The 25,574-nt window shown below is 46.7% G+C and overlaps 1 protein-coding gene across 8 annotated transcripts in view; it reads left to right on the top strand.

The window, feature by feature from the left end:
• Positions 1 to 19,986, top strand: part of SLC8A3 (solute carrier family 8 member A3) — a 127,566-nt gene extending 107,580 nt beyond the window's left edge. The window contains exons 2-7 of one of the 8 annotated variants that reach the window (XM_029239073.1): positions 6,173 to 6,276; positions 11,123 to 11,140; positions 15,145 to 15,260; positions 15,775 to 15,874; positions 17,531 to 17,803; positions 19,610 to 19,986. In XM_029239073.1, coding sequence (XP_029094906.1) covers positions 6,173 to 6,276; positions 11,123 to 11,140; positions 15,145 to 15,260; positions 15,775 to 15,874; positions 17,531 to 17,803; positions 19,610 to 19,986 — 988 coding nt within the window. Of the gene's footprint in view, positions 1 to 3,580; positions 3,688 to 6,172; positions 6,279 to 8,336; positions 8,357 to 11,122; positions 11,150 to 12,301; positions 12,311 to 15,135; positions 15,261 to 15,774; positions 15,875 to 17,530; positions 17,804 to 19,609 lie in introns of all 8 variants that reach the window. The other 7 variants (XM_029239070.1, XM_029239069.1, XM_029239071.1 and 4 more) reach the window with 7 other exon arrangements.
• Positions 19,987 to 25,574: the final 5,588 nt, after the last annotated feature.

Genomic DNA, 25,574 nt, shown 5'->3' with positions numbered 1-25,574 from the left:
CTAGAGCCTCTGAAAGCATTACTGGCTCTTAGGAACAGCTGCTTGGGATGATCTGACCCCGTGACCATTTAGTAACTGCCACTGGGCGAAGGAGGAATTGGGAATAGGAGAGATATGGGGCTCAAAAGCCCTAGCCTAAACCCATGAGTTAGATCCCAGCTGGCTGTTGGAGAGAGCTCCTGAAGACTGGACAAATAGAGTAGGTTAAGTACGCTGAGGGTGTAGTTCAATGACATTTGGGCTTCTGGCCTCTTGGTGCCACTGAGAATGCTTAGTCATTCCATCAAAGTAGCCTTCAGTATATTTTTTTGTTCCTAATGAGTTACATTTTTACTGTGAAAAGGCAGAGTAATTTCATGAAGCTTCAGCTTCATGATTAATTTCATGAATTTCAGATTAATTTCATGAAATTAGAAATTTTGTGAATTTCTAATGTGTTAGAAATTCGCCACTAGCAAGTCACTTGGGAAGATATGATTGAGGGCCTCCTCTACACCAGGCACTAGGACTATAGTGGCAAGTAAGAAAGACATGCTCCTGTCCTCAGGGAGCTTACACTGTAATGTGGACAGATAGGCTGTAAACAAGTAAGTTAATAACCTACCCAGCTGACTTTGGGCTGTGATCGGTGCACTGAAGGGAATGAGCTGAGGAAATAACATGATGGAACATGATAGAAGGTGACCCAGGTTGGAGAGGTGGGCATGGTGGGGAGGGAGACCCAAAGAGATAACGTGGCCATGGAAGGCCACACCGAGGAAGGAATGTTTATGAGACAACCAAAAGGACGAGGATAAGCATGGACCACGTGATGAATTAAGTTGGGTTATACAAGATCCTATAGGCAGTGGTAAAGACTTTGTATTTATTCCAATTAAAGAGGTGTGATAGGACCTGGATTTTATTTTCAATAGATAACCCTGGTTGTCATTTAGGGAAGGGATTTAAGGAAGAGGGCAGAGTCAGGAGCAGGAAAACCTCTTAGGAGGCTGTTGTAAAGTCCAAGGGAGAGGTGCTTTGATCTAGGTCTTGATAGCAGAATGGGCGCATTAAATCTTTTAGGGTCAGAGATGGGCGTCGGGCTGGTGATGGGGAGGGATGAGGGAGAGGAAGGATTTGGGTGATTCTGGGTTTGGATAGATGATGGTGCCATCGACTGAAATGGGGGAGAACAAGTTTGGAAAGAGAACGCGAGACCTGGCTGGTGACTCTTAATAAATTTAAATGTTCTTGTGGCCTCACGTGTGGCTTGAGCAGAACTGCGAACTTTCTCGGTTTTCTCCGGGCAAGGTAACACCCTAAGCCCAAACAGATGTGGTGCCTTCTGCACGAGCCATCTCAGGGAGGGAGTCTTACACCGTGCCTCCTCCGCGCATGATACCCTCCAGCTGGGGGTTCCACCTAGCTCACCTAAGTTTCTCTTGCCACTGCTTAATGCCTGGCCTCATTTCCCTGTCTTCAACTAAGTTGTCAGTGGCTTCTCTCCTTCTGTTTATCTGTTCGCTAAAAATCAAACAAGCACAAGCCGTGCTGTGTCTGACGTGGGGTGTGCCCAACCCAGAGCTTGTCACTGACAGGGGCACAAAACCAGATTTGGGGAGAATATAAGAGTCTGTCTCCATGCTACCACCTTTAACATGCCAAGCCCCTCTAAGAACCCATTTGGGATCTCCCATCCTGGTTTATCCAATTCTTTCTTGACCTGACATCTATTTCCAGCCTGTACCACCTCTTGGGTCACCAGTTCTATTGCTTGATTTCCTTTTATTCTCTGACTCAGTGACTGGAGATGAAAAGATTTCTTTACATGCTACTCTCAAACCACCAGACTGGGGTCATATTACTCTTAGTAATGATAGTTGCTATTTATTAAATATTTACGAGGAAACGTACACCTTGCCAAGTGCTTTGCGTGCATTTTCTCAATTAAGAATGCTATGAAGAGATATTAGTATTCCACTTTACAAACGAGACTTGGCGAGCTTTAGCAAGCTGCCTGAGGCCCAGGAGGGGCTGGGTTTGATCCCAGGTCGCAGTCTCCCATCCCAATGCCATGGCCCTGGAGGAGAGAAGGCCAAAGTATTGTGGCCTTTCAGAGACGGGACACTCACACTATCTCTGGTGACCAGCCAGGTTTTCCTGTGACTGGGGGTGGGTGTAGCAAGTGAGGAGGGTTTGGAGTCTGTTTTTGAAGCACTGGGGTGGCGGGAGCTGGGTGGGTTAGTAACTGCTCTTACATTCACTTCAGGAGCGACGGACCTACATCTGGTTCTACAGGATCGACAGTGTGGCCGACAGAAGCTCTGTCGACATGCAAAGCTCTAACGGTGACTTGGGAAACACAGGAGAGCTGAGAGTTTGTTCCAAGTCAGAATGTAGCAATATTCCTACTTTATACGAAAGAATAAAGGCTGGAGCGGAAGGCCTTGGTCTTCTCAACAAAGGGCAGGCCTCGCTCAGGGCACCCGTGTGCGAAAGGGTGCATGCCCGTGGGCAGCTGAGCAGGGCTTCTGCGTGGCCCCTTCTTTCCCACCGCTGAGGGGAGACTCAGCTCCATGCCCACCCCCGTCCGGCAATGTCTCACACCCTCTGGGAGAGACCTTTAAACATCTTGTCCGGGGTCTGATCCGGAAATGTCCCCCTCATCTAGCAAAGGCTGGGAGAAGCTCAGGTCCACCTCTGTTTTTAAAGATCCTAGTAATACATTTTTCTAAAGTAAAGAAATGCAAAACAGGGTTCCTGGCTTGGTTTATAATTTTCAATGTTTAAATTAACAAAACAACTCCTTTTAACACAAAGAAAAAACATAATTGTGCTAGTCACAAGATCACTGTAGGATTTATGAACTAATCGTAATTCAGAGAGCCCTAGAGTTCCTGTGATCCAGCCAGTGCATTCCTCTGAGTGCAGAAGCTCATTTGGAGATCAGGTCGGTAGCGTTCGATGCCTGCTGTGAATTACCAGAAGGTGTGACTTGAGCCAAATGGCCCTCCTGGCTTCCCTGTGATAGCCACCACCACAGAGAAAGGGACAGGCTCCAACTGCAGCCCCCCACGCGCTGCCCTTTCTATAAAATAAAACTTTCAAGTCGGTATCAGCTAATTTCAAAAGAAAAAAAAAAATTGTTTTAAATTCCCCCTTGCCCCAGAAGCAAGAGAGAGTAAGGAAGCAAATACTTTAGGAGAACCTGAATGCCTGAGCCTTTTTACGTATATTATTTTGTAGCTCTCACGACTGCCCTGAGATGGTGTAATTTACGCATTATTCAACCCCTTTGTGTCTCAGGGAAATAATTCGTCCAAGATCACCTAGCATATCCAGGATTAGAACCTAGATCCTTTGACTTCAAAGCCTGAGCTCCAGTCTGATCATGCCATGGAGCCACACGAAGCCCAGGAGGAGCCCAGTGGGGCTGGAAGGGGACCTGGCGTGGCCACTCTCCTCCGTGTCCCTACGGTGTCGGGGCAAACTTTGACCTTTCTAGATCTTTTCACTGTTTCTTTCTCTTTCCGTTTCTTATCCTGGCTGGCCGGCCCCCCACTCTGCTCCTTGTTTATGATACTTATTTTTCCATCCACAGCAAAATAATTCACATCAAGGTAATTGATCATGAGGCGCATGAGAAAAACAAGAATTACTTCATTGAGATGATGGGCCCCCACATGGTGGATATGTTTTCAGAAAGGTGTAGCACCCAGTCCTGCACACTAACGTTAGCATCTCCTCTCCTCTTCTGTTTCCTCCTTTCTCCAATCCGTTTGTCTCCTTCTCTTCCCCTTTCTTCTGCCTCTCTGGTTCACTGTCCCTTGTTTCTTTTCTGTTTCTCTCTTTTCCCCTCTCCCTCTCCCTATATTCTCTCTGCACCCAGCTCTGTCCTAACACCTGCCAGCCTGTCACATGGTATTGTAAGAGGGATGCTCAAGACCCCATGGCAATTTTTTGTGGGATGGGGAGATGGATATGGGGGAAAAAAACGCAAGAGAGAGAAAGCGAGAGAGAAAAAAACACCAGCCACAGCCCTGAGAGTATCATATATGAGGCTCTCTGCTCCTCCTGAGTGGTTTAGGATACAAGGAAGAAAAAGATAGCGCAATCCCAGGCAGAAGGACAGCCCTGGGAAACTGGCCCAGCTCTCAGCACAGAGATCTGTGGCGCAGCTCTTCTCAGGGCTAAGCTGATAGTCTCTGGATGTTGACAATCAATGCATTTGTATTTGGGTTCTGTTTGTGGTTCATCCCATTCCCCAAGACAGGCTTTAGGAATCCCTGCTAGCAAGTGTGTTTTTCTCTCCCTGACCTTGATTGAGCTGAAAATACACGTTTGAGTTCTAGATCTAGGTCAAAGGCCTACCTGCCGTCTTCTGTCTTCCCTCTGCAGGGCATCTAGGTGTGAAGGCAGTTAGAAGAGTGGGAGAGAGGATTCTGACCTGAGGTGAGGCTTCCCCAAGAAGTCACAGGACTTCTCAGAGTGGACGCAGTTTTGCCTTTGATTTGAATGGCCCCATACACCCCAGCCTCCAATAGACAGTCAGAAAATCCTCTTCTGGATGGATCATACTGTGGAAGGGGGAGCTGTCAATCGTGCTTCTCCAGACCATGCCCGTGGTCACAGAGCAAGCACCCCCTTCCCATCCCACAGCAGAGTCCCTGCAGTGGAAAGACAGGCCAGGCTCATATCACTTAGACAGCCCTAGAGTACCATATCTAGGGCAAGAGAGATTCCCAGAAAATGCTTCTCGACAATCAGTGAGCTTTGTCTTTTGTCCAATGAGCAAGGTGTGGAAAGGTGTCCAAAAAGTGCCCAGAAGGTCACACACACACACACACACACACCCCACAAATGCACAAAGCTGAGCCTGTCTTCAGAATGGAACAGGAACATCAGAGGCTCTGATGAGACTTTTTATGCTATGTTTGTTAGCATTTTTTTGCCCTTTAGAGAGCATTTAGGTCCCAGGCCAAAAAAGAAGAAAAAAAAAAAAAAGAGAGAGAGAGAGAGAGAGAGAGAAAGAAAAGAAAAAACCCCACAAAAATAAAACAAACAAAACCAAAAAAAAAAAGCAGAAAATAACAATTAGGGCTCACTATTAGGACCCGTTGACACCACTGTGGTTCCATGAAGGAACAGGAGAAGCCACACAGGGAGACTCAGGCCCACATGGCAACTTTGCCAAAGACAACGGACCTGAGCCAGCCTCAGGCCAGTCTCTGGAAGGAAGTGATTTTCAAGAAAACTTTGCTTCCCCGTATGATTTGGTTTTATTAAAAGACACTGTGCTTTGTTGAGATACCCAGAAATGAACAGAAACCTCCATTATCATGTCCACCTGACCCTTGGTAATCAGCATTCAAGCCAGCTTTGGTACACATCACCGCTATATGATAGAAGTCCAAAGATGATTTAGAATCGATGATTTACATCATTTTTACCACATTTTTCAGGAGTGCATCAGCTGTAAATATTAAAGGAATACTACATCCTATCGTGGTTAATACATATTTATTTTACTTCCCACCACCTAAGCCCTGTGAGATAAAGAATGAGAAAGATAATAGAATTCTGCCTTCTTTCCTTCCCTTCTCTCTCTCTCTCTCTCTGGTTTCCCTACCTCATAAATACTTTCCTTTTAAGATTTTCTTTCTGAGGCCCACATAACAAGTGGGAATAGACACAAGGAAGGGAAAAAAAACCCCTAGACTGTTGACATATTTCCTGTTGTAGAAGAGCCCTGAGTCACCCCCGATGGGCCAGCAGTTCACCTACTGCCCAAAGAAATGCCAATTACCACGTGACACCCAGTGGAATGTGCTGCCCAGCTCACTTCCTACTAACCGTCAGCAGGATCGAAAATGACTCCTCCCCACCTTCAGCCCCCTTTTTCCTTCCCATTTCCCTCCTGTCCTTCTGGATCCCTTCCTTTGCCAACTTTTCCTTGCCTCCTGGCTCCCTTTCCCTCTCACCTGTAAGGACAACTGTGACCAAGGAGATAAGAAAAGCTAAGACCATTTTTGACACAAGAGCAATTCAATCCACCAAGTCCTGTCAAAAGCCACCGTGGCAGCACTGAGCTGCATGTGCCAGGAGTGATGGGGAATGATTTTGAAGGCTGGGCTCCGGGTGACCAACCAATCTACCGACCCAGTCGACACTCTCTCTCTTGTTGTCCCTACAGGAAAACCGTAAGGGTTAAAATAGTAGATGAGGAGGAATACGAAAGGCAAGAGAATTTCTTCATTGTCCTTGGTGAACCGAAATGGATGGAACGTGGACTATCAGGTGTGAGATTCTTAAAAACAAAACAAAACAAAATAAAACAACAAAAAGAAAAAAAATTTAAACAAGTTGAAAAGCAACAACAACAAAAAGAAACTATGTTTTTTTTCTCCCCCCTTTTCTTTCCTTTTCCTCCTTCCTCCTTTTGACCAATGGACTTGTTTTATTCTTTTCCCTCCTGTATTCTCGCTCTTACCCTGTTTCGGTACCATCTCTGCCTTCTTAGCCATAGCTTATTTCCACGTCCTCCTTTTTCACCTTTTGGACACACTGCAGCCTCAACCCCTCATGACCCTGACGAGTTACTTCTGCCTTGTGCTCCAATTATCCGATTACCAATGTCCCCTGCACTCCCCATCCTCACAGCCCCCCACCATACACACAGTCACCTGTAAATGTGCAAACTCCTTGGTGGGTGGGGAGGAGAAGATAAAGAAAGGAATGTAATGCGATGCATGCCTCTGCCCCTTCCCTGCCTTGTTCCCCTTCCACCCCTCACTCTCTAGCCCGGATTGAATGAGGGAGGGTCTGGGATGGGGGCTGGAGCCCGTCTTGCCATGATGCTTTGAGTCTTCTGCTGCATCTCCCAACCTCCGTTGAGTGCTTGGCAGGTTATTCACTTGCAGAGTGGCCCATGGGCCCCTTTGTCCTTCATGGAGGTAAGTGTTTTATCTGGCTATTTCACAGTTGGGTAGAGCAAAACATGGAAAGGTACACCAATTGTCAGAGGCCACGCTTCTGAGAGCTCTCTGAGAGACAGCTGCCTTCTGAGCTAGTCGTGCAATCTGGATTCCTGAGCTGTTCATCCTTCCCTTGACATCCCACCCCATCCCACTCTACCTCTGTTCTAGCCCAAGGTAGGGTACTTTATTCAGACTACTTTAGGATAACGCAGTCCCAAAAGCAGAAAATTGAGTCTGCAAAAGGAAAGTGGTTAACTCCAGGTATGGAAATCTCCTTAGCCGGAGGGTCCTGGAAAAGGATTGACATTGGGCAGGCCCAGAGTATGGTCTTACAGGTTTTCCAATGGAAGGGACTCCAGTAGAAGGGCTTGCTTGTTGTTGATCTCTGAGAAACAGGTGTTGGACGGTTCACAGAAGTCTGCCTTGGCTTGACATCTGCAAATGAGCGTATCACCCAGGTCTTGAGATAACCCTCATCGCACACCAGAGACGTGGCCTCCTCTCCTCCTCTCCTCCTCTCCTCCTCTCCTCCTCTCCTCCTCTCCTCCGGCCCTGTATCTTGGGACACCTGCCTAAGGGACTGATTACATTGCAACCAAGGTAGTAGTAAGGAAAGACTTCTTCCCCTGAAGAAAATGGTTAGAAGCTACGACTTTGAAAGTGTTGGAGGAATATATGTGGGTAAGAGTCCTCTTGGGAAATATCAAGAGGAGGTCATTCACACTCCCCTTCAGGAGAGATGTGCTGCTGGAACCTCATGAAGGATAGAACGGTGAGACCTACTTGTTTGTCAAAAAAGGTGATGATTCTGCAGCTACTTCATAGTCACGTGACAAAGAGCAGCACGAAGCCTTTCACTCAAGGACAAATCTAAGAGATACAGCGACTATGCTCCCAAAGGCTCATGCCCAGGTCTTCTTCTCAGACACGAATGTTCAGTTCCCCTTGTCTTCTGGGGACTCTCTCTGCAGACCTGACCAGTTCTGTGCCCACACTGGTTTTACACCTGCTGTTGGAGAGGCAGAAGCCCTCTCTGCCTTCCATTATTCATCCTCTTGTTGGCCACCTAAGAAGATGTTGCCATGAGTCTGATTGCCAAAGAGTGCTGGAAGAAAAGAGAAAATCTCCAGTTCCTTTGCTTCCCAGATTGTGTTCCCGCCACCCAGAATATTTTCAGAAATTGTCTCAACACCTGCCCTACTTCATTCTCATCTCCCTTGTGCATTTAATGCACATCTTCATGATTGGATGGACGTAGCAGACACCTAAGGCCATTGTAAACTAGTGTCATCAATTTCCACAGTCCCAGCTACTTACGTGCAAATGAAAGCAGGACAAAGGATCGCACAGGGTAGCTGAAAAGAAGGCAGTCTTCTCCAGACAAGAAGAATGGGTTGGAAGTCCATCCATGACTTTATTCTACCGGTAAAGAGACTCTTCTTTTCTGACTCCCCAATAAACCCCATTCAACAGCTGGACAGAGAGTGACCTCAGATAAACCTTGCGGTCTTCAAGAGACTTGGCCAAACATGAATGCCTATGGCTACTCCTCATTTGAGGACCCCTTTTTACTGCATTGGATTTTCTGTCCAAGGAGATGTCAGCAGAGTCCTGGTGGAGCTCAGTCCTGGGGGAGGGAGTAGGTGAGAAAATAAGGATTTTATCGAGCTATTGGTGTAATATGCCTCCAGATCTTCCCAGTGACCAAGATGGAAGGTGCCAATAGGAAAGGTGTCAGTCTTCTGTCAGTTTCTATTGTCTATAGGGTTCATTTTCAGTTTCTTCAGATCTCCTCATATTTTGGCATTAGAGCACAAGTTGAAAGGTCATAAAACTTGATTGTCTAGATTCAGAGTCAAATGAAACCCCATCCTGATTTCCAGAATGTCCTGCTGTTCTCAGAGTGAGAAACTACACAGCGGAAATTGCTTTTCATTATCACTGCTACATGGGAGAGTCTTAGGCATTCAGTACAACACAGTATAGTGTGTGCATGGTCAAAATGACAATTGCATTACAAAAAAAAGTAAAGGACTATATCTGAAATAGGAGATTCTATTCTTGGCAAACAAAACAGACTTCAGAGGTGAGATTAAATGCTCTGGACAGGTTGGGGGAGGGAATAAGGGAGGATGAATAGGAAACACAGTTGCCTTGCGATAGAGGAAGCCCTGGGGTCTAGCAACTCTGAGCAGCATGGTCAAGGATGTGAGGCCTAGGCCTGGACATTGGAAGCCTCAGGTGGGAAAGGAAAGCTCTCTCTGCCAGGAATGAGGCCTGTTTGCTCCCCCTCTTACCACATCCATGGGCTCACCCTAACGAGCTGCCCAAATGCTTCCAAATACTCAGAGCTATGCTGTTTCCTGCTTGTCTCTGGGATGTCTGAGCAGGGATAAATGACTCTCACCTGACCCTGGGGATCAATGCAGGGGAAAGTTCGGCTCCAGCTTCTCTCATCAGCAACAGTAGGAAAAACACCCTGGAGATATCATGTCACTCAGAGTTGGTCTACCTGGATCTCACTGACCCATCCGTAACTGCTAAGTGGAAAGTCTCAGATTCGTGTAGACATGACCAGCAAATGGTGCAGGTCAGCTGACTTAAAGCCCTCTCATAGTGCTAAAGATGATCCTGGTGTTGGGAGGGATGTCTGAGTAAAAAGCAGGGCAGCAGGGGTCTTTCTGGAAGAGCTGCCCCTTGGCCTCCCTGGATACACTAATGTGTTTGGATCTCTAGTTTCCACTGGAACCTGGGGGGCAGGAGGGGTTCTTCTGTCCAGATTCATAGAAGGAGCAGAATGAACAAGCTCTCTTGCTATCTATCTATCTATCTATCATCTATCTATTATCTATCTATCATCTATCTATCATCTATCTATCTATCATCTCAATGTAGTAAGGAGATCCATTGATCCATTACCCCTTGGAATTCCATATGGGAGAAACCAGGAAAAGTCAACTGCTGTTCTCCCTGCTTATGTACCATAAAGATTCTGGATCCATATGTATTTTCAGTGGCTGTGAATATGAGATTACAGACCTGAGTGGCATTCTTAGAGATTTTTAGAAAAAACAATCTACAGACACTTTCCCCCACCCCCTGCCCCACTCCTTCCTCAGCAATCTCCCTCAGTTGCCAGCTGCACCAGGAGTATGTAACAGGATGTTCCCAGGCTTTTATTTGACAAGAACCAGGGAGTGAGGTGCCATACTAAGACACCATCAAGGTGAATATGTGGTATGTTACAAGAATTTTTAAATTTTTGGATCTTGAAATCTAAGAGAGTTTAGCATAAGTGAAAACTCAGGGGCTAGGGATGACCTGTGCTGGGTACATCTTTAACCAAACCATGGTTCCCAGGCCATGCAGGTACCTTGTATTTGTCATCTCCATCTACCAATAGCTTTCAGTATGACAGTCTCCCTGGTCCAGAATATCTGGACTCTGACTTAGCCTGTCCTTTCTGAAACAAAACACCATCCAGAGATGCAGCTCCACAGGATCTATGAAAAATACATTTGCCATAATAGGTGACCAACAGTAAATCTCTAATGAGCATCTACTAATTACAATGACTTTGCAGTGACTTTGTAGGCACAGGTGATACAAAATGGGAGGAGTCCATGGCCTCCAACCTCCAGGCTCTCTCTCTAAAATGACATACTATTCAAGGGAAACATTTTGCAGGATTTACCTTTTCACAAGGTCATTCTTTTAGGGGTACTCAGAGCTGGGTCAGGGTTGCAACCTATACAGTTTTCAAGAGAACTGGATTCTCACTCCTTTACAGAATGGATGTGATAACCTGATCCCACAGAAGACCACAAATGACCAACTCTGTCTCTTCTCCACCCGCTTGGTTCCCCCGTCCTCACTCCTCTATCCCTGGCCCTCAGAGCTGCAGGGAAGGTGTGGGGCAGGTTTGCAGCTGCAGGCCCCTGGTGCTCAGCAGTCTCGCCAGTAGTTCACGCCCCTTGCTGCGGTCGCTGCTGCTGCGCGCATGCTCCAATTGCTGCCTTTTGCATGTGGCTGCAAAGTTCTCATCTACTGAGCTCACTGCTTTCCTTGCGCTACTGCAACCACAAAGCCTGGGTACACTTTTAAGATGGGACCTTAATGCTCTTTCCTTTTCTTTCTTCCCCTGTCTGGTACCCATTTGCAAACAGCGCTCCTGTTGTCTCCAGGTAAGGGGAGTCTTCCCCCCTTTTTCTGCTTCTTGCCAGTGTCATTATGTAGTTTAAGACCAATGTCCTTTGATTTATTTACTAGGAACTGTGGGCCCAACTTAACCTAACAAGTTCTCCTAAGGACTTGGAGATATTTCCCTACCTGAAGTAATTGTGAGGAGATAGACAATTCCTTGAGCACCATTTTAGTGGTTGTGGGTAAAGGCATAGCTGGTCCTCTCTGAGACCAGGAAGAGAATTGAAACTTACCAAAGAAATGGTGGGTCATAGACTTCTCCTGAGTCTTAATTCCTCTGTCATCTCATGCTGTGGGGCAAGAGAGGACGAGAGTCAGAGCTGACTCTCCTAATAGGATCATGATGGGATGAGAAAGAAAATACTTTGATCTTAAGGGGTCCAGGGAGAAATAATCAGGATCTGCTGTGAGAACATGAAAAGCAATTTTTAAGGAATCTGGTATTTTATTGATCCTGAAGATCTTCCATTTCATCACAGCAGAGACCTAAATTTCTAGAACTTTGGTTCATTAGTCATTGATCCTTGAAGTCACGTGTGCCATGAACAACAAGAAGAATTAGAATATTATGGCGGGGTGGGGGTGGGCAATGATCTGATTGTATATAGAATTTCGGGGGAATTTATGTTGGAGATATTCTCACGCAGAGTCTAGAGCCTGTTGTAGGAAACACATCTACTTTGAGAGTATGCTTGCATCAGTGGAATCAAATCATAGACAATGTCCAACTTTGTGAGCAGTTAGGAATGCGCTTCCAGCATATCGGCAATACGGTAACTCTTGGTGCAGGCAGAGTGAGCTATACAAGATGTCTCAGCATATGTTAAAATAACATTTTATACTTCATTAGTTCTTTGAATGTATAAAAATTTTAAGGTCATTTGAGAGGCAAACCATTTTACAGAATTCATTGGTACTTAGTCACCATAGGCTGTACGCTGAGTTTGAGGAAGAGGCAGTGTACATAGTAAGGACATTTACCTCCTTGGAGTCTCAAACCAAAATAAAAGATATATGTAGGTAAACCCCTACATTTTCCCTGTATGGAAAAAAATTACTCCAGCTTCCCTGGCCTCTTGCTTCATCCTATATCAATAGGATAATGACTATCTCCGACCCCATATATTCCACTCTTCTCTCAGGGTTTCAATGTCAGAGCACTGGGTGTTCTCCACTTCACTCATCTTCTCGCCTGAGGAGGCAGTTGGGCTTTTTTGTTCCAATGCTTGCCTCTACCCCGCCCCCCACCAGCCACACACATATGCACATACCAAAGGTTGTGATTTAATTTAAGCTTCATTATACTTTTAACACATTGGCACAGATACCAGTAGAAGCTAAAACAGGAAAAGAAGGTGTCATTTCCTAGATCTTTCAATCTGTACACCTGCAATTTAGGAGCCCTTGGTTAGACTTTAAATTCACCGGAAATCTCAACTCCTTGTTTGGATTTTCCCAGGTGGCCAAGCAAACATGATTCACAATGCCTGGTGATGAAAGATGGAGAGAAAATATGTTCGGTGTGAACTACATCACCAAGCTCAGGGACCTGGGAGTTAGAGCACTGGCTGCATCGCCCCATTTCCTTCTGAGGATGTCTGTAGAACATTCATGGCAATCTATTCCAGTCTTACCTGGCAAGCTCTTTCCTCTTCCAATATCTGTTTAGTCTTCCACCCTATGAATAGTCTCATTCTCTCTTTTTCCCCTTCCTCCTCCTTCTCCTAGACCCAAGAGTTTGTTTAGTCAGTCTGAATATCAAGATATCACCTGTCACTTATTCTCTACACTTGAAATTCAGAGGAGTTACATAAACAAGTGATCAGAATAATTATGGTCTTTTAGGTTTGAGACTTATGACTCTCTCAAGAAATTAACTATTTGAATGGAAAGGAATGATAATTACAGAAGTAGGAAAAGGCAGGAATTGATACCAAATCCAGATACTAAATCAGAGTTGATTTAAAGGCATGTGAATCAATCAATTAACAGATATATATATATATATATATATATAGACAGAGAGCGAGAGAGTACCTCTGTGGGGTACTGTGGGACTGTGGGAGATCGAAAGATAGAGGATTGGTTATTTGTCAAAGAGATTTCTGCAGAGAGCTAGAAGGAAAAACTGACTGTCACCACAGGGGTAGACAGGTCAGTGGCTAGATCAATATCCTGCCAGATGGATATAGTGCTAGATTGATAGCTAGACAAGGGGTTAGACAGGTACATTTATAAGTCACTGGAGAGCTCATTACATTGGTATAAAGTTCTTGTGGCACATGTAAAATATGACAAGGGAGAGTCGGGGAGGGAGGAGTGGAATAATACTGTCACTACTAGGATAGGCATTGCGATATGGTGCCAAAAGCTACAAGTAGAGGAAAAGCGTACCCATGCTTTTAAAGAATCTACGTATACATCTTTTTCCAAAGACTTTTATTCAGAGTGGCTTGCAGTCTGGCTTCTAGGATCACTGACTTCATAGCCAGACTTATATTCAGAATTAACTAATAAGAGGCTCATATGGACTAAATGAAGTCAGGCTGCTAGGGGGTGTCTGCATAGAAATGTACAGAAGGATATTGATCGTTGAGAAATAATTGTTTCCTAAAGTGGTCACCAACACGAAAGGGAGGACAGCACCACGGACAGCTCCCCAGCGTTTTGGGATTGCCTTCTGTGTTTGGTGCCAGAAGCACTGAGTAGGACAGCCAGCTCAGGAATCCTCCGCATACTCTCTTACCAGTTTCATTCAAGACAACTCAGACATTCTTATAGAAAACAGACTCTCTGCTTGGCTTATCATCTTTCCAGTGAATTCTTTTCCTTGCAACCTCGAGAGCTCAAGTCTCACCCCTCCCCATGCTTCACAAATTCCCAAGATAAAAAGAAGAGAAGACCTTCTTGGCCTCTGACCCATTTTGTCCTTGAGATTCTTTAAGGACTAGAGAATTCCCCCCAGGAGATTCACTGTGTGGAATGAAAGCTAAAGAGCCAAATAAAAGAATTAATTGCATGTAAGAATGTGGACTCGGCTGGAAAGATGTTTAAACGAGCTCTGAAAGAAACAGGACGCCAAGAGCAATTTTCTAATCAAAGGGGAATAAAAAGACAATCTCTATTCCACTTTAATCTAGAAAACGCATCTTCATGGTGAAGTGGTCTTAAAATGGACTCACCAGCTGAAGTGCAAAAAATGTCTAACTGTTCAGCATGAGAAGGGACCACCGGTGATTGAGTTAAGATGCTGAGGGGTGACAGGGGATGCCTCAAAAGGAAATAGAGGAAGAGCTTCCTTTTGTTTTGTTTTTGAACAAGTATTTGTGTTTCAGAAGAAATGTGCCTGGTTCCTTAGAAATCCTGGGGATCTTTCATTTGGAAATCATGAAGTTTGGGGGGAAATCTTCCAAGTTTCTCATGGTGAGGATAATAGTCACTAGTATGAAATGTAGCTATTCCTGGAAATATCCCTTCTTCCTCCTTTATAGAGGAGAACACTCCCAAGAGTGTTGGAGAGAGATGTTAATGGGAACCAGTGGACATTCCCTTTGGGTGAAAATGTGCTTCTGACCCCCAAGAACTCTTATATGAAGTAGTTGACCAGTCATGCCCAACAGTTCAAAATTGTTAAAAGTCAAGAGATTTGGCTTTGGTTCCCAGCTCTTCGATATCTCACCAAATGTCTTGGGACTTCACTTGGTGCTATTTCTCAGAAGATCCTTGGGTCAGATTGCCCACCCAGGTATCAAATCAAAAGAGGAATGTTTAGCCCAGGCCTGCAAGGAACACTCTCATGGTCTGATGATCATAAAGTGTTTAGCACCTTATAGAAAAAGGCACTAAAAAGTACACAGAGTCCTCATCCTCAAGGGCTATTTGCTGTATGCCCACTGCCCATGCCTAATACCCTGAGCTTTAGACTTCCAGGGAATGGCAAATGAGCTAAAGCTAGTCTGATTTTGCTTTGTTGCAGAGGTGACAGACAGGAAGCTGACTGTGGAGGAAGAGGAAGCCAAGAGGATAGCAGAAATGGGAAAGCCAATATTGGGTGAACACCCCAAACTAGAGGTCATCATTGAAGAGTCCTATGAGTTCAAGGTCAGGCCATAAGTGAGATGTAATTGAATAATAAAGTAATGAGGTGGGAGGTAGAAGACCTGGAGTCTTGTTCCAATGTCACCACTGAATACGTGAAGTTGAAACTGAACAACTCACTTACCCCAGGCTCAGTTTTCCCATTTGTAAAGCGGAGCAAACAGTGCTGGCCATGTGTATCTTAGGAATATTGTGAGGAAACATAACACAGCCTGTGGAATAAATGAGCTATAAAGCTCCTAAATGTATCATCACTATTTAATTGTATTTTTAAAACAAATATACTAAAATTCACTACTCCAGGCTAGGTTTACTGACATCATTAGTGTTATTCTCTGTTGTGTTGCTCTAAATATCCAATGTCAGCAGTCACAACTGAAGAAAAGGACATTAGAACGACTATGCCAGAAGATACCCCCTGGAGTACAGGGTATCTTTCATTCCCATGAAGTACCAGACTCTACAATGGTTCTGAGCATTCTAACCTCATGGTTCCAAGTTTTAATCTTCCTGACAGACTACCGTGGACAAGCTGATCAGGAAGACAAACCTGGCCTTGGTTGTGGGGACCCATTCCTGGAGGGACCAGTTCATGGAGGCCATCACTGTCAGTGCAGGTAAGAGGGTCCCAAGATGGGCACAGGCAGCTCCAGGGAAGCAAGAACACAGCCATGTCAACAACTCACCAGTCTCTGGGAGGGCCCTGTGGCCAGTCTTCCCAGCTCTAACCCTAGATGTTTGCCTTTTCACTGAGTCACTTTGGAAGAGAACTATGGGGTAACTAGAAGAGCATGGCTATCTCTGGTTTCAAACCCTGGTTCTACTGTGTGAACTGGGACAGGCTATCCTCTCTGTACTTCGACTTCCTCATCCAAAAAGGGAACTATTGCTACCTTTCTCAGCAAAGAGAGTAGAAAGTGGCACAGTCTGGTACTGAACAGGAACTTAAGAAATTCTCTTTTTCATCATTCCGTCCTCTTATTAATTTGGTCTTCCTTTTCTGTAAAATGCGGGACTATTCTGATTTAGAGATGTGGGGGTCTGGGGTTTGTAAAAACCTTGCATTGACTGACAAACCCCTGCCCTGGATGATTTCAGACCTCTCCTCGGCAGTGAGTGACAGGTTTCCTCAGTGGGGACCCACAGCACAGCTAGCATCCCAGAGGCCTGCATGCGGGTTGGCATGGGGATGGGAGGGGTCTTGCCACCACTCACAGCATTGCCTCTTAGCACCACGGAGGCCTCCTGTACTGCCCCGCACTCCTGGCCTTGTCTCTTTTCATGAAGCTTTGTTGTCATAGCAACCCACGGGGTCACATCCCTGAGGTCCCAGCACCAGAGCCAAAGTACAGCCAGGAAGAGAGGGCCACTGCTGCTGCGTTTGCTGCCCCTCTTTTCCTATCACCTGCTTCATATACTCCCAGTCCCACCTCTGAGGACCTTTCTTTGCCCCTATAGAGACAATAAGCGGAATATCAGCCACGTAATCTAACTCCCTCCTTTTTCAAATGAGGGAGCCGAGATTCAGAAACCAAAGATGGTTGACCCCAGGTTCCAGATTCTCTTCATAGCGCAGCTGCAGTTGGAACCCAAGTGTCCTGACTCCTGCTTCCACCGGTTATGTCAAAACATGACAGAGGTTGCCTTTGACGGGGCGCCAGCATGTCCTCTCCTCCTGGACTGCTGAATGGGCAACTCTGCCCACATTTCCTGGCAAGGACAAACCAGGCCCATCCCTGCTCCGTCCCACGGGATATTTGGAGGATGGCACTGTCTCCCCGGGATGCCCACATGATCTGGAATGAAAGCTGTCCTGCTGGGGATGGAAGATGACCAGAACCACGAGGTTATTGCAGCAGTCACGTCAGGAAGATTAGAGGAGCCCCACGGGTGTCCAGTGAAGAGTGGAAACCCAGCTGATTTCACTCTCCTTCACCTAGGCAGCCCCGTGCCTGCTCCATCCTCCTCCCTCTCTCCCCCACTGCCCTGTCCCTCTCAGGTTCTCTCATCCTTTCTCTTCATCTCTTTCTCTTCCCTTTCCTACTCCCCTGTCCTCTCTCACCCACTCTCCCTGGGTGCCCTGCATTCAAATTGACCACGGGGGCACCCCAACACGTTTTCAATTTCCCGCACCCCGCACCAGCTGCCCAGGAGAGAGCTGGAGTCTCCGTGCAGCCAGTGATGCTTACGATGTGGGTTGGACTGGACTTTCTCATGAATGGGGATCTGACCCCGCTGTCCTTTCCCGGGCCTGTTTGTCTTGCCTGCAACAGGGGACGAAGATGAGGATGAGTCAGGTGAGGAGAGGCTGCCCTCCTGCTTTGACTACGTCATGCACTTCCTAACGGTCTTCTGGAAGGTGCTTTTTGCCTGCGTGCCCCCCACAGAGTACTGCCACGGCTGGGCCTGCTTTGTCGTCTCCATTCTCGTCATCGGCATGCTCACAGCCATCATCGGGGACCTGGCCTCCCACTTCGGCTGCACCATTGGCCTCAAGGACTCGGTCACGGCTGTTGTCTTTGTGGCGTTTGGCACCTCTGTGCCAGGTGAGAGTGAGGGGTGCTTGCATTTGCGAAGAGGATATTACCTGGTTCAAGTGACCCCTACACACTTTGCCTCATTATCTTCCTTACCATCTCAGATCTGAGCTTAACAGAGCCTCTGCCCCTTAGGTGCACAGAAGTCGGTCAAAGGGGTCACTGCCACTATTAAGAATGATAGCTAACATTTCTTGAGCACTTTTGATGCGCCAGGAAGTGTGTATGCTAAACAGCTCACCTGTTTTAGCCCTGTAACGCTCACCCAAACCTTATTCAATAAGGCGTGTTATTATCCTCATCTGTCAGGTGGGGCCCAGAGGTTAAGTTACCTGCTTAAGTGGCCAATTTCTTAACCTCCACGTCAGAGGAATGGGCCACTTCCCTCTGGCTACAGGTTAGCCTGCTTGGAGATGTGCTGGAGAAATGCCCACCAGCCTCCTCTGCTTAGGGCACCTGTGAGTACAAAGTGTCTCCCAGCAGGATAGGTGAAGAAAGCTTCACAAGCTCTTGTCCTTTCATATGATGAATTACATATTCTTTTCTTTTTTCTTATAAACACCTAAAGTGAAGATGAACAAGCATGCCTCTATTTATTCATTAGACAAATGTTTACTGAGCCTGATACAGTCTTGTGCTGGTTGCTGGGACCAGCACCAGCAACGGGAAACAAGACAGACATGCTTCCCTTTCCCTGTGGAGTTTATAAATCTCCATGTGCGATTTATTTCTGTGCTCCGGGGCCTCGAGGGATTGGAGCTATCAGAGGGGACGGAGCAGATGTGGGTAAAAGGAACAGATGTGGGAAGAAATTGCAGAGAATCAAACGTTAAAAAAAATTTTTAAAGCAAGGTCACAGGCGAGAAAAGGCAAGAGGTTTTCTCTGGGAGAAAGTTGGCAACAAGGAGGCAAGCCAGGATAAGCCGGGCAAGGGAGCGTTTGGGGCACATCCAAGTCCTTGCGATGCGTCCAGGGAACAGCTGGCAGCATTAGGGGCTTGAAGGTTATCCTGTGGTCCACTCAGCTGGTGTGTGGCTTTGGCTGAAGCTCCTTGGATGTAGGGTGACGCTATGGAAAGGGCTCTTAACATGAGGGTTTTCAGGTCAAATCTCCCGATAACTTACCTTGAGTAGATTCCTTGAACCTTATTTTTCCTAACTTGTCAAATAAAAGGGTGGCTGGCAGTCCTTCCAGTGCTTACAATTCATGCTGACATCTAAAGAGATGTCAAGCAGCCTGCAAGGCCCTGTGCTCTGTATATTAACTGCAAAGGCAGAGCCCCGTCTTCCTTGAGTCCACAGCTCCCCTTGTATCTCCCCATCATGGTTCCCCAGCATGTCCTCTGTCCCCATAAATCCAGCACCTAGCGCAATGCTAAGCCCATGGGCTCAATCACAGTCTGTTACGTAAGTAAACGCCCCGTGTGACAGGTGCAATCAGGCACTTAATTGTAAGAAGCGTCCCTGGGTGTCAAGGTTCCCTGGGGAGATATTATGGGAAAGCAAACTCCCCTTACTGAAAAAGTAGTCAAAGGAGAACAATAAACCCATTCAGTAAATACCAGGACCAGAAAAAAAAAAAACCTTGGGAATCTTTCAGACGCAGGCAGATGAGGAACGGGTAGCCCAGAGAAGTAAGGTGACCCATCCAAGGCCACACAGCTTATTAATGGCAGAGCTGGGGGTAGCCCCCGACCCCCCACCTGTCATTCCCAGGCTCGGCCTGATGGCCCCAGCTGCCTTACTGGACACCCTCAAAGGTAGGCCCTCCGCGCCCCAGCCTCCCACCAGCTCTTGTCTGTCTGCCTCTTTTCAGATACGTTTGCCAGCAAAGCAGCCGCCATCCAGGACGTGTACGCAGATGCCTCCATTGGCAACGTCACGGGCAGCAACGCCGTCAACGTCTTCCTGGGCATCGGCCTGGCCTGGTCCGTGGCCGCCATCTACTGGGCCTTGCAGGGACAGGAGTTCCACGTGTCAGCGGGCACGCTGGCCTTCTCTGTCACCCTCTTCACCATCTTCGCGTTTGTGTGCGTCAGCGTGCTCTTGTACCGCCGGCGGCCCCACCTGGGCGGGGAGCTGGGCGGCCCTCGTGGCTGCAAGCTGGCCACGACTTGGCTGTTTGTGAGCCTGTGGCTTCTCTACATACTCTTTGCCACGCTGGAAGCCTACTGCTACATCAAGGGGTTCTGAGCCGCAGCAGCCCTGGAGAGGCAGCATCAGGACCCGAGCCCCAGGAACTTCCCCCCGACTAGGCCCTGGCAGTGAACTGAAAGGGCGGAGTCTTAGTCAATCCAACAGAATGGAGGAGATACCCATTTTACAAAGTATTTAATTCAATACAAACCAACAGCGGCGACAAATCCAACTCCAGCCCATCTTCCCGAGATGTCCCTGACCCATCACATAGACCCTTTCACCACCTTCGATACCACCTTCTTCTGATTATTCCTTTGCTTCTACTTTCCTCGGGGGCAGGGTTTCTCCTGTCTGTCCAATTTGATATATCACCGTTCTCTCACTCCACTGGCGAGGCTCGAAAATGAGTCCTATCCACGTGGCTGGCTTGGGGTTCTCTTTTCATTGCCATCATTATCGTGGTGGCTTTCATTTTCCCATCAGGTTTTGCTCATCATTTGTTTGTTCATCTTGTCTTTTCTCTCTGAGGTTAGTGACAACAGTGCTGTGAAGGAACTCAAGGTCTGAGCCGATGGGTAGAAGCATGAACTTTCAGACACACCCTCTCCCACTTGCACTGGGTAACAGCTGTCTCTTGCTCCATCGAGGTCCTTTTCCCCCTTTCCTTTTATTCTCTTCATTCTTGAATGGGCTGGTGGCATTTGGGTGGCAGTAAGTTTGCACACCCAGGCAGCGCGCTAAAGAACTGGGGCTGTGGCTGGAGCACAGCTTTCTATCAAGCTTCTGTCGAAATCCAGTTTAAAAAAAGAAGTCATTTTTCTCTTCCCTGCCCGAGCCTTTCAAATTCTGTCTCATTGTGTCAATGTCTATATGTTTACCCTTCTGCAGGAAGACCCACCAAACAGGAGATAGGGGACAAAAATAGGAATGGAATATGATGACATAGGGCAGCTAGGGGAACAGAAGGGCTATATGCCTTCTAGAACATCTTTGGCTTCATATCTGAGGCAGGAGAGATGCGATGTCCACCTAGTGAGATCTTTAAGGGAAAAGATTATATGTAAAATGTCAGTGCTTCTGAGAAATGTCAGCTTTACCACACCCTCACTTCCTAATGCACCAGACTAAGAGCTCTGACTGTGTCTCTTGATTTAATGCAAAAAAAGCTTTATAAGAAAATGAGGGCCTCCTTCCACCTCTCCTGGACTCTCTGGTCACATTTGAAAGTATTTTCACAAGACAGGAACTGGAATTCCTCATCTCTCCCACATTCCTGCTTGTTTTTAAACCTCTTGAAGCTCTTTTTCCAGCCTGTGGGCTATTTCTTGCCCCAGTAGGAGGAATCTAAGCTGCCATAATCCCATGGAGCCTGGGTTTATAGAGAGATTGGCGTGCCCTACAGACCTTTTCCCAACAAATTTTGAAAGGACCTGGCTTTAAAACACACACACACACGCACACACGTACATGCGTGCGCGCACACATACACACACACAAATAACCACACATATGAAATCACCAAAAGACTGCCCACAGACCTTTAGGCTTTCTGCATTGACATAAATACATTTTTTAAGGGAAAAGAAGAAATTAAAAAACACCTGTTTAATTTTAAACACATTTTTTAAGAAAAAATAGCTGAAAAAGAAACAGTGTTCATGTCATAAGCTATGTTGACAGTTGCCAGTGGAAATGTTGGGTTGGTTTAAAAAAAAAAATAAAAGCTATACTTATATCTCTCTAAAGACAGCTTGCTTCTCCCCATGTTGCCTCAGGAAAAGGTCTAGGGGGTCACCTTGGGTTCCTTCTGGAGCTGAAGTGGTTGAGGTGAAAGTGTCATCTCCTATTTGTGTCTCCTATTTGTATCCGTCATGTCCTCAGATGCCAATGTGCCAGACCCAGGATATTTAAAGCAAAAAATGCTTGAGGACAATGCTACCTGTCAAAGTCTGGACTTTAAGATGCTGGAGGACGTAAGAGGTGGAGCTGTGATGACTAAAGGGGAAAGAGCGTTTTGTATTAGAAAGGCCTGGTAGGGCAGGATTCCAGCTGGACAAACAGCGTCCTGTATTAATTACCAATAGGCACATTCATTCATTCATTTATTCATGACTCTTTCAACAAATGTATTTTGAGCACCCTGTGTGCCTTGAGCTACATTTTGGTGCTACCATGAAGCGTAAGATAGAGTTCCTGACCTCAAGAAACTCACAGTCCAGAGAGGCCGGTAGAGCTTCTTTTAACCAAGGCTCTTTTGGTTACAAGAAGCAGAAACCCATTAAGCTAGTTCAAGAAATGAAGGGGGCTGGGGCGATACTGCGAAGGCCTGGTGGGGGGCTCTTGCGGAACCCAAGGCAGGAGCACGGCAGGCCGCGGGGGCCTGAAAGCCCTCAGGAAGCAAGGCCACGTTCCACCTCCCCGAAACCGCAAGGTGTCCCCTGTCTTTCCTCCTTCTGCCTGTCAGGCCTGTCCACTTCCTCCCCCTCCCAACGTGCTCTTGCTTTGTTTGTCTTGCACGTGACCAGCACTGCCACCAGCCCTGACACTCTGCCATGACCTCACAGCTCTGTTCCCCACAACGAACTAGAGCGTCCCTTTTTAAATCTGAGTGCGGGTTCAATGGAGAAAACGTGGCCAATTTTCCATCCCCAAAGGGCCAGTCCCCAAAGGCAGAACCCTTGTAGAAGGCTGTGTCAAAGGGGTTGGGGTGCCGCGGCCTGATTACTTTGTGTCATGTGTTCACTCCTGGTCCGAACAACTCAGGTAAGGAGAGGAGGGTGGCGACCACGTTGTATGTACTGTCACCCTTTCCGAAAGCTAAGTGACGGGAAGAAGGCTATGAAGCGCATGAGCCATCAAGGTGTGAAGAAAAATTACAGTTCTGTGCCATGAGTGGTCAAAAAATGGCATAGACAGGGCATCACAGGGACATGACAGAAAGAAACACTGACTCAGCCTGCAAGAATTGAAGAGGGCTTCACAGAGAATGGAACAGTTAGGTAGGATCTTGAAGGAAGAATAAGTAGTGATTTAACTTGGGGAGGGGGCTTGGTGGTGAAGAACATTTGAGAAGAAACAGCATGCTCGAAGGCACAGGGGTGAATCAGGGGCTGGTGGGGTCATGGGTTAACAAGAGTTGTCACGGCTAGAAGATAGTGTTCAAAAGGACACAAAACAACACCAAAAAAGCAGTCCGGGAGAAGGACTTGGCTGGAAGACTCAATTTTTTGCCAGCCACAAAGTTGATAATGAAAAATTCCCTTCAGCTGATGAAATAGTAGATGCAGAATCAAGAAATCAATTCCTCCCCATCTTTCCCCTTTTGTGAGTCATTTCTGGGTTATCCAGATGTTAGGCTTTGTCAAGAGAGAAGCTGGGATGAACCACAGAGAATGAGGAAGAGGAATCTGAGGACCTGGTACTAGTCGAGATGCCACCACTGACTAGTTCTGTGGACTTGAGCCAGGCCACCTCCTCTCAGCTTCCTGAACTACAAATAAGGTTTTAATAGATGGCCTCTGAAGCCCATTACTTCTACCTTTAACACTGAGATTCTAGAATATATATACAAGAGCAGTGTGTGTGTGTGTGTGTGTGTGTGTAATCAAAGTGCCCGTCGACCTCATCAGACGGAGCACAGCAGGTGTCCATTTGCAATCCATTGGCTCCACGGCCTGTCTATTAGTGTGAAAAAGACACGGCCAGCGTGGTGCACATGTCATTTTCAGCATTTTTTCCTGGCAGAGCCGCAGCATTCCCATCCCCTTGACTCATTTATTACTTAGAGCAATGTTAGCTGCTATAATAAAGAAACCCCAGTAAGTCAGGGCTGAGCAAAATGAAAAGTGCATTTCTCACTCACGTAATAATCCAGTGAGAATGGTCCCAGTCAGCAGGTGGCTTTCTTCTACACGAGGCAGCGGGCTTGTCAGTGTTTTAAAACAAACATTTTGTGTAAAATTCTGGATTTGGGCTTCTCTGGCCACACTGCGTGGCAGTGGAGCTGATCAGTGGTCACCCCACGTAGACAGGCTTTATGTTCTCGATTCACCAGAGTCCCTACCCAGCCTGCCACTTTCATTCACAGGACCTCCTGGTCCCTGGAGCCATTTATGCATGTGACACCTGCTATGGGGTCAAGGTCTGGGTTTTGCATGTTGGCCTTCCACGTGTTGGTGCTAACCTCCAGTATCCTGTGAGGTTTGAATCCCAGTTATACCACTTTTACCTTTCGCGGGACTTTAACCTCCCTTAGCCTCAGTTTCTCCAATCCAGACGTACAGTTGTTGCAAAGGTTAAATGAACGATTTTTCAAGGCAGTTACCATAGTGCCCTATACCTAGCATGTACCCTGGAAATATTCCTTTCATCTCACATTAATGGTTTGTGGTAAAATCCCTTACAGCTGGTGCCATCAGGGTCTGACATGTTCCAGGGGACTGTCAGTGTTTGGGGTGGGGTGGTGGTGATGGATGGCCTCAGGCCACTTCATCCAACATACCGTCCCTCTATATGTTGGTCCAGGCAGGCTCCACGGAAGTGGAGAAAAGCTCTCCATGGTCTTGCTTCTGTAGCAGGAGCAGGTCTCTAGCTCCTCAGACTGCATGGGGCACAGAGGTTAAGATTTAGAGGGATAGCCAAGGGGCACCAAGACCCCCAGGTCAAGCAAGCCCCTTGGAACATTGGAGAAGTGGGGCAGATACGTTTGGCATCAAAGAAAGAGTGACAAAGAAAGGGACAACAGCCCATATAGAGTCTTTCATGCTAATAGTAAAGTGGGTCATGGTGGACAGAAATACCTGAGGGCTTGCAGAAGGAGGTGAAGCCTTGGGAGAAGCCATGTAGTCTGGCCAAGGTCGTCCTGCAAGTGAGTGGCAGAGCAGGACTTAACTACATAGGTCCACCAGATTTCAAAGTCACTGCTTATTAACTGAATATGCACCTGTTGGGTGTGTAAGACAAGCATTGTTTACTTTCATAGTGTTGAAGAAGAAAGTTAGGAGCATAAATAGGATGACTTGTCTTGGTTTCTCCAGGACTTTCCTGGGTTTAGCACTGAAATCACATATTTTAGGAAACCCCTCAGTCCTGGGAAATAGGGATGGTTGGTCACCAAAAAATATTACAACTGTCTTACAGAGTAAGACTTAGTACAGAATTGCTACTACTAGTAAATGGTAGTCACTGCACACACACCTTCTACTATGTCATGCTGTCATGACTGGGTGGCTTAAACAACAGAAATTTATTTTCTCACAGTTCTGGAAGTTAGAAGTCCATGATCAAGGTGATGACAGGGTTGGTTTCTGGGGAGGTGTCTCTTCCTGACTTGCAGATGGTCACCTTCTCACTGTGTCATCAAATGACATTTTCTCTGGGCACAGAGAGAGATCTCTGGTATCTCTTCCTCTTCTTATGAGGACACCAGTCCTATTGGATCAGGGCCTCACCCTTATGACCTCATCTAACCTTGATTACCTCCTTAAAGGGCCCATCTCCAAATATAGTCACATTGGAAGTTAGGGCTTCAACGTATGAATTTGTGGACGAGACACAATTCAGTATCCCCCCACTGAGGGACTTTGAGCAGGAGGGTAACATGATCTGATTTGCCTTTTCATTAGCTCAGTCTGAGCTGTCTG

Source organism: Monodon monoceros, unplaced genomic scaffold (assembly GCF_005190385.1).
Source record: "Monodon monoceros isolate NGI ecotype Baffin Bay Population unplaced genomic scaffold, NGI_Narwhal_1 Super_Scaffold_21, whole genome shotgun sequence".
NCBI lineage: Eukaryota > Metazoa > Chordata > Mammalia > Artiodactyla > Monodontidae > Monodon > Monodon monoceros.
Note: the sequence above shows the minus strand (reverse complement) of the source record. Positions and strands in the feature narration are given on the sequence as shown.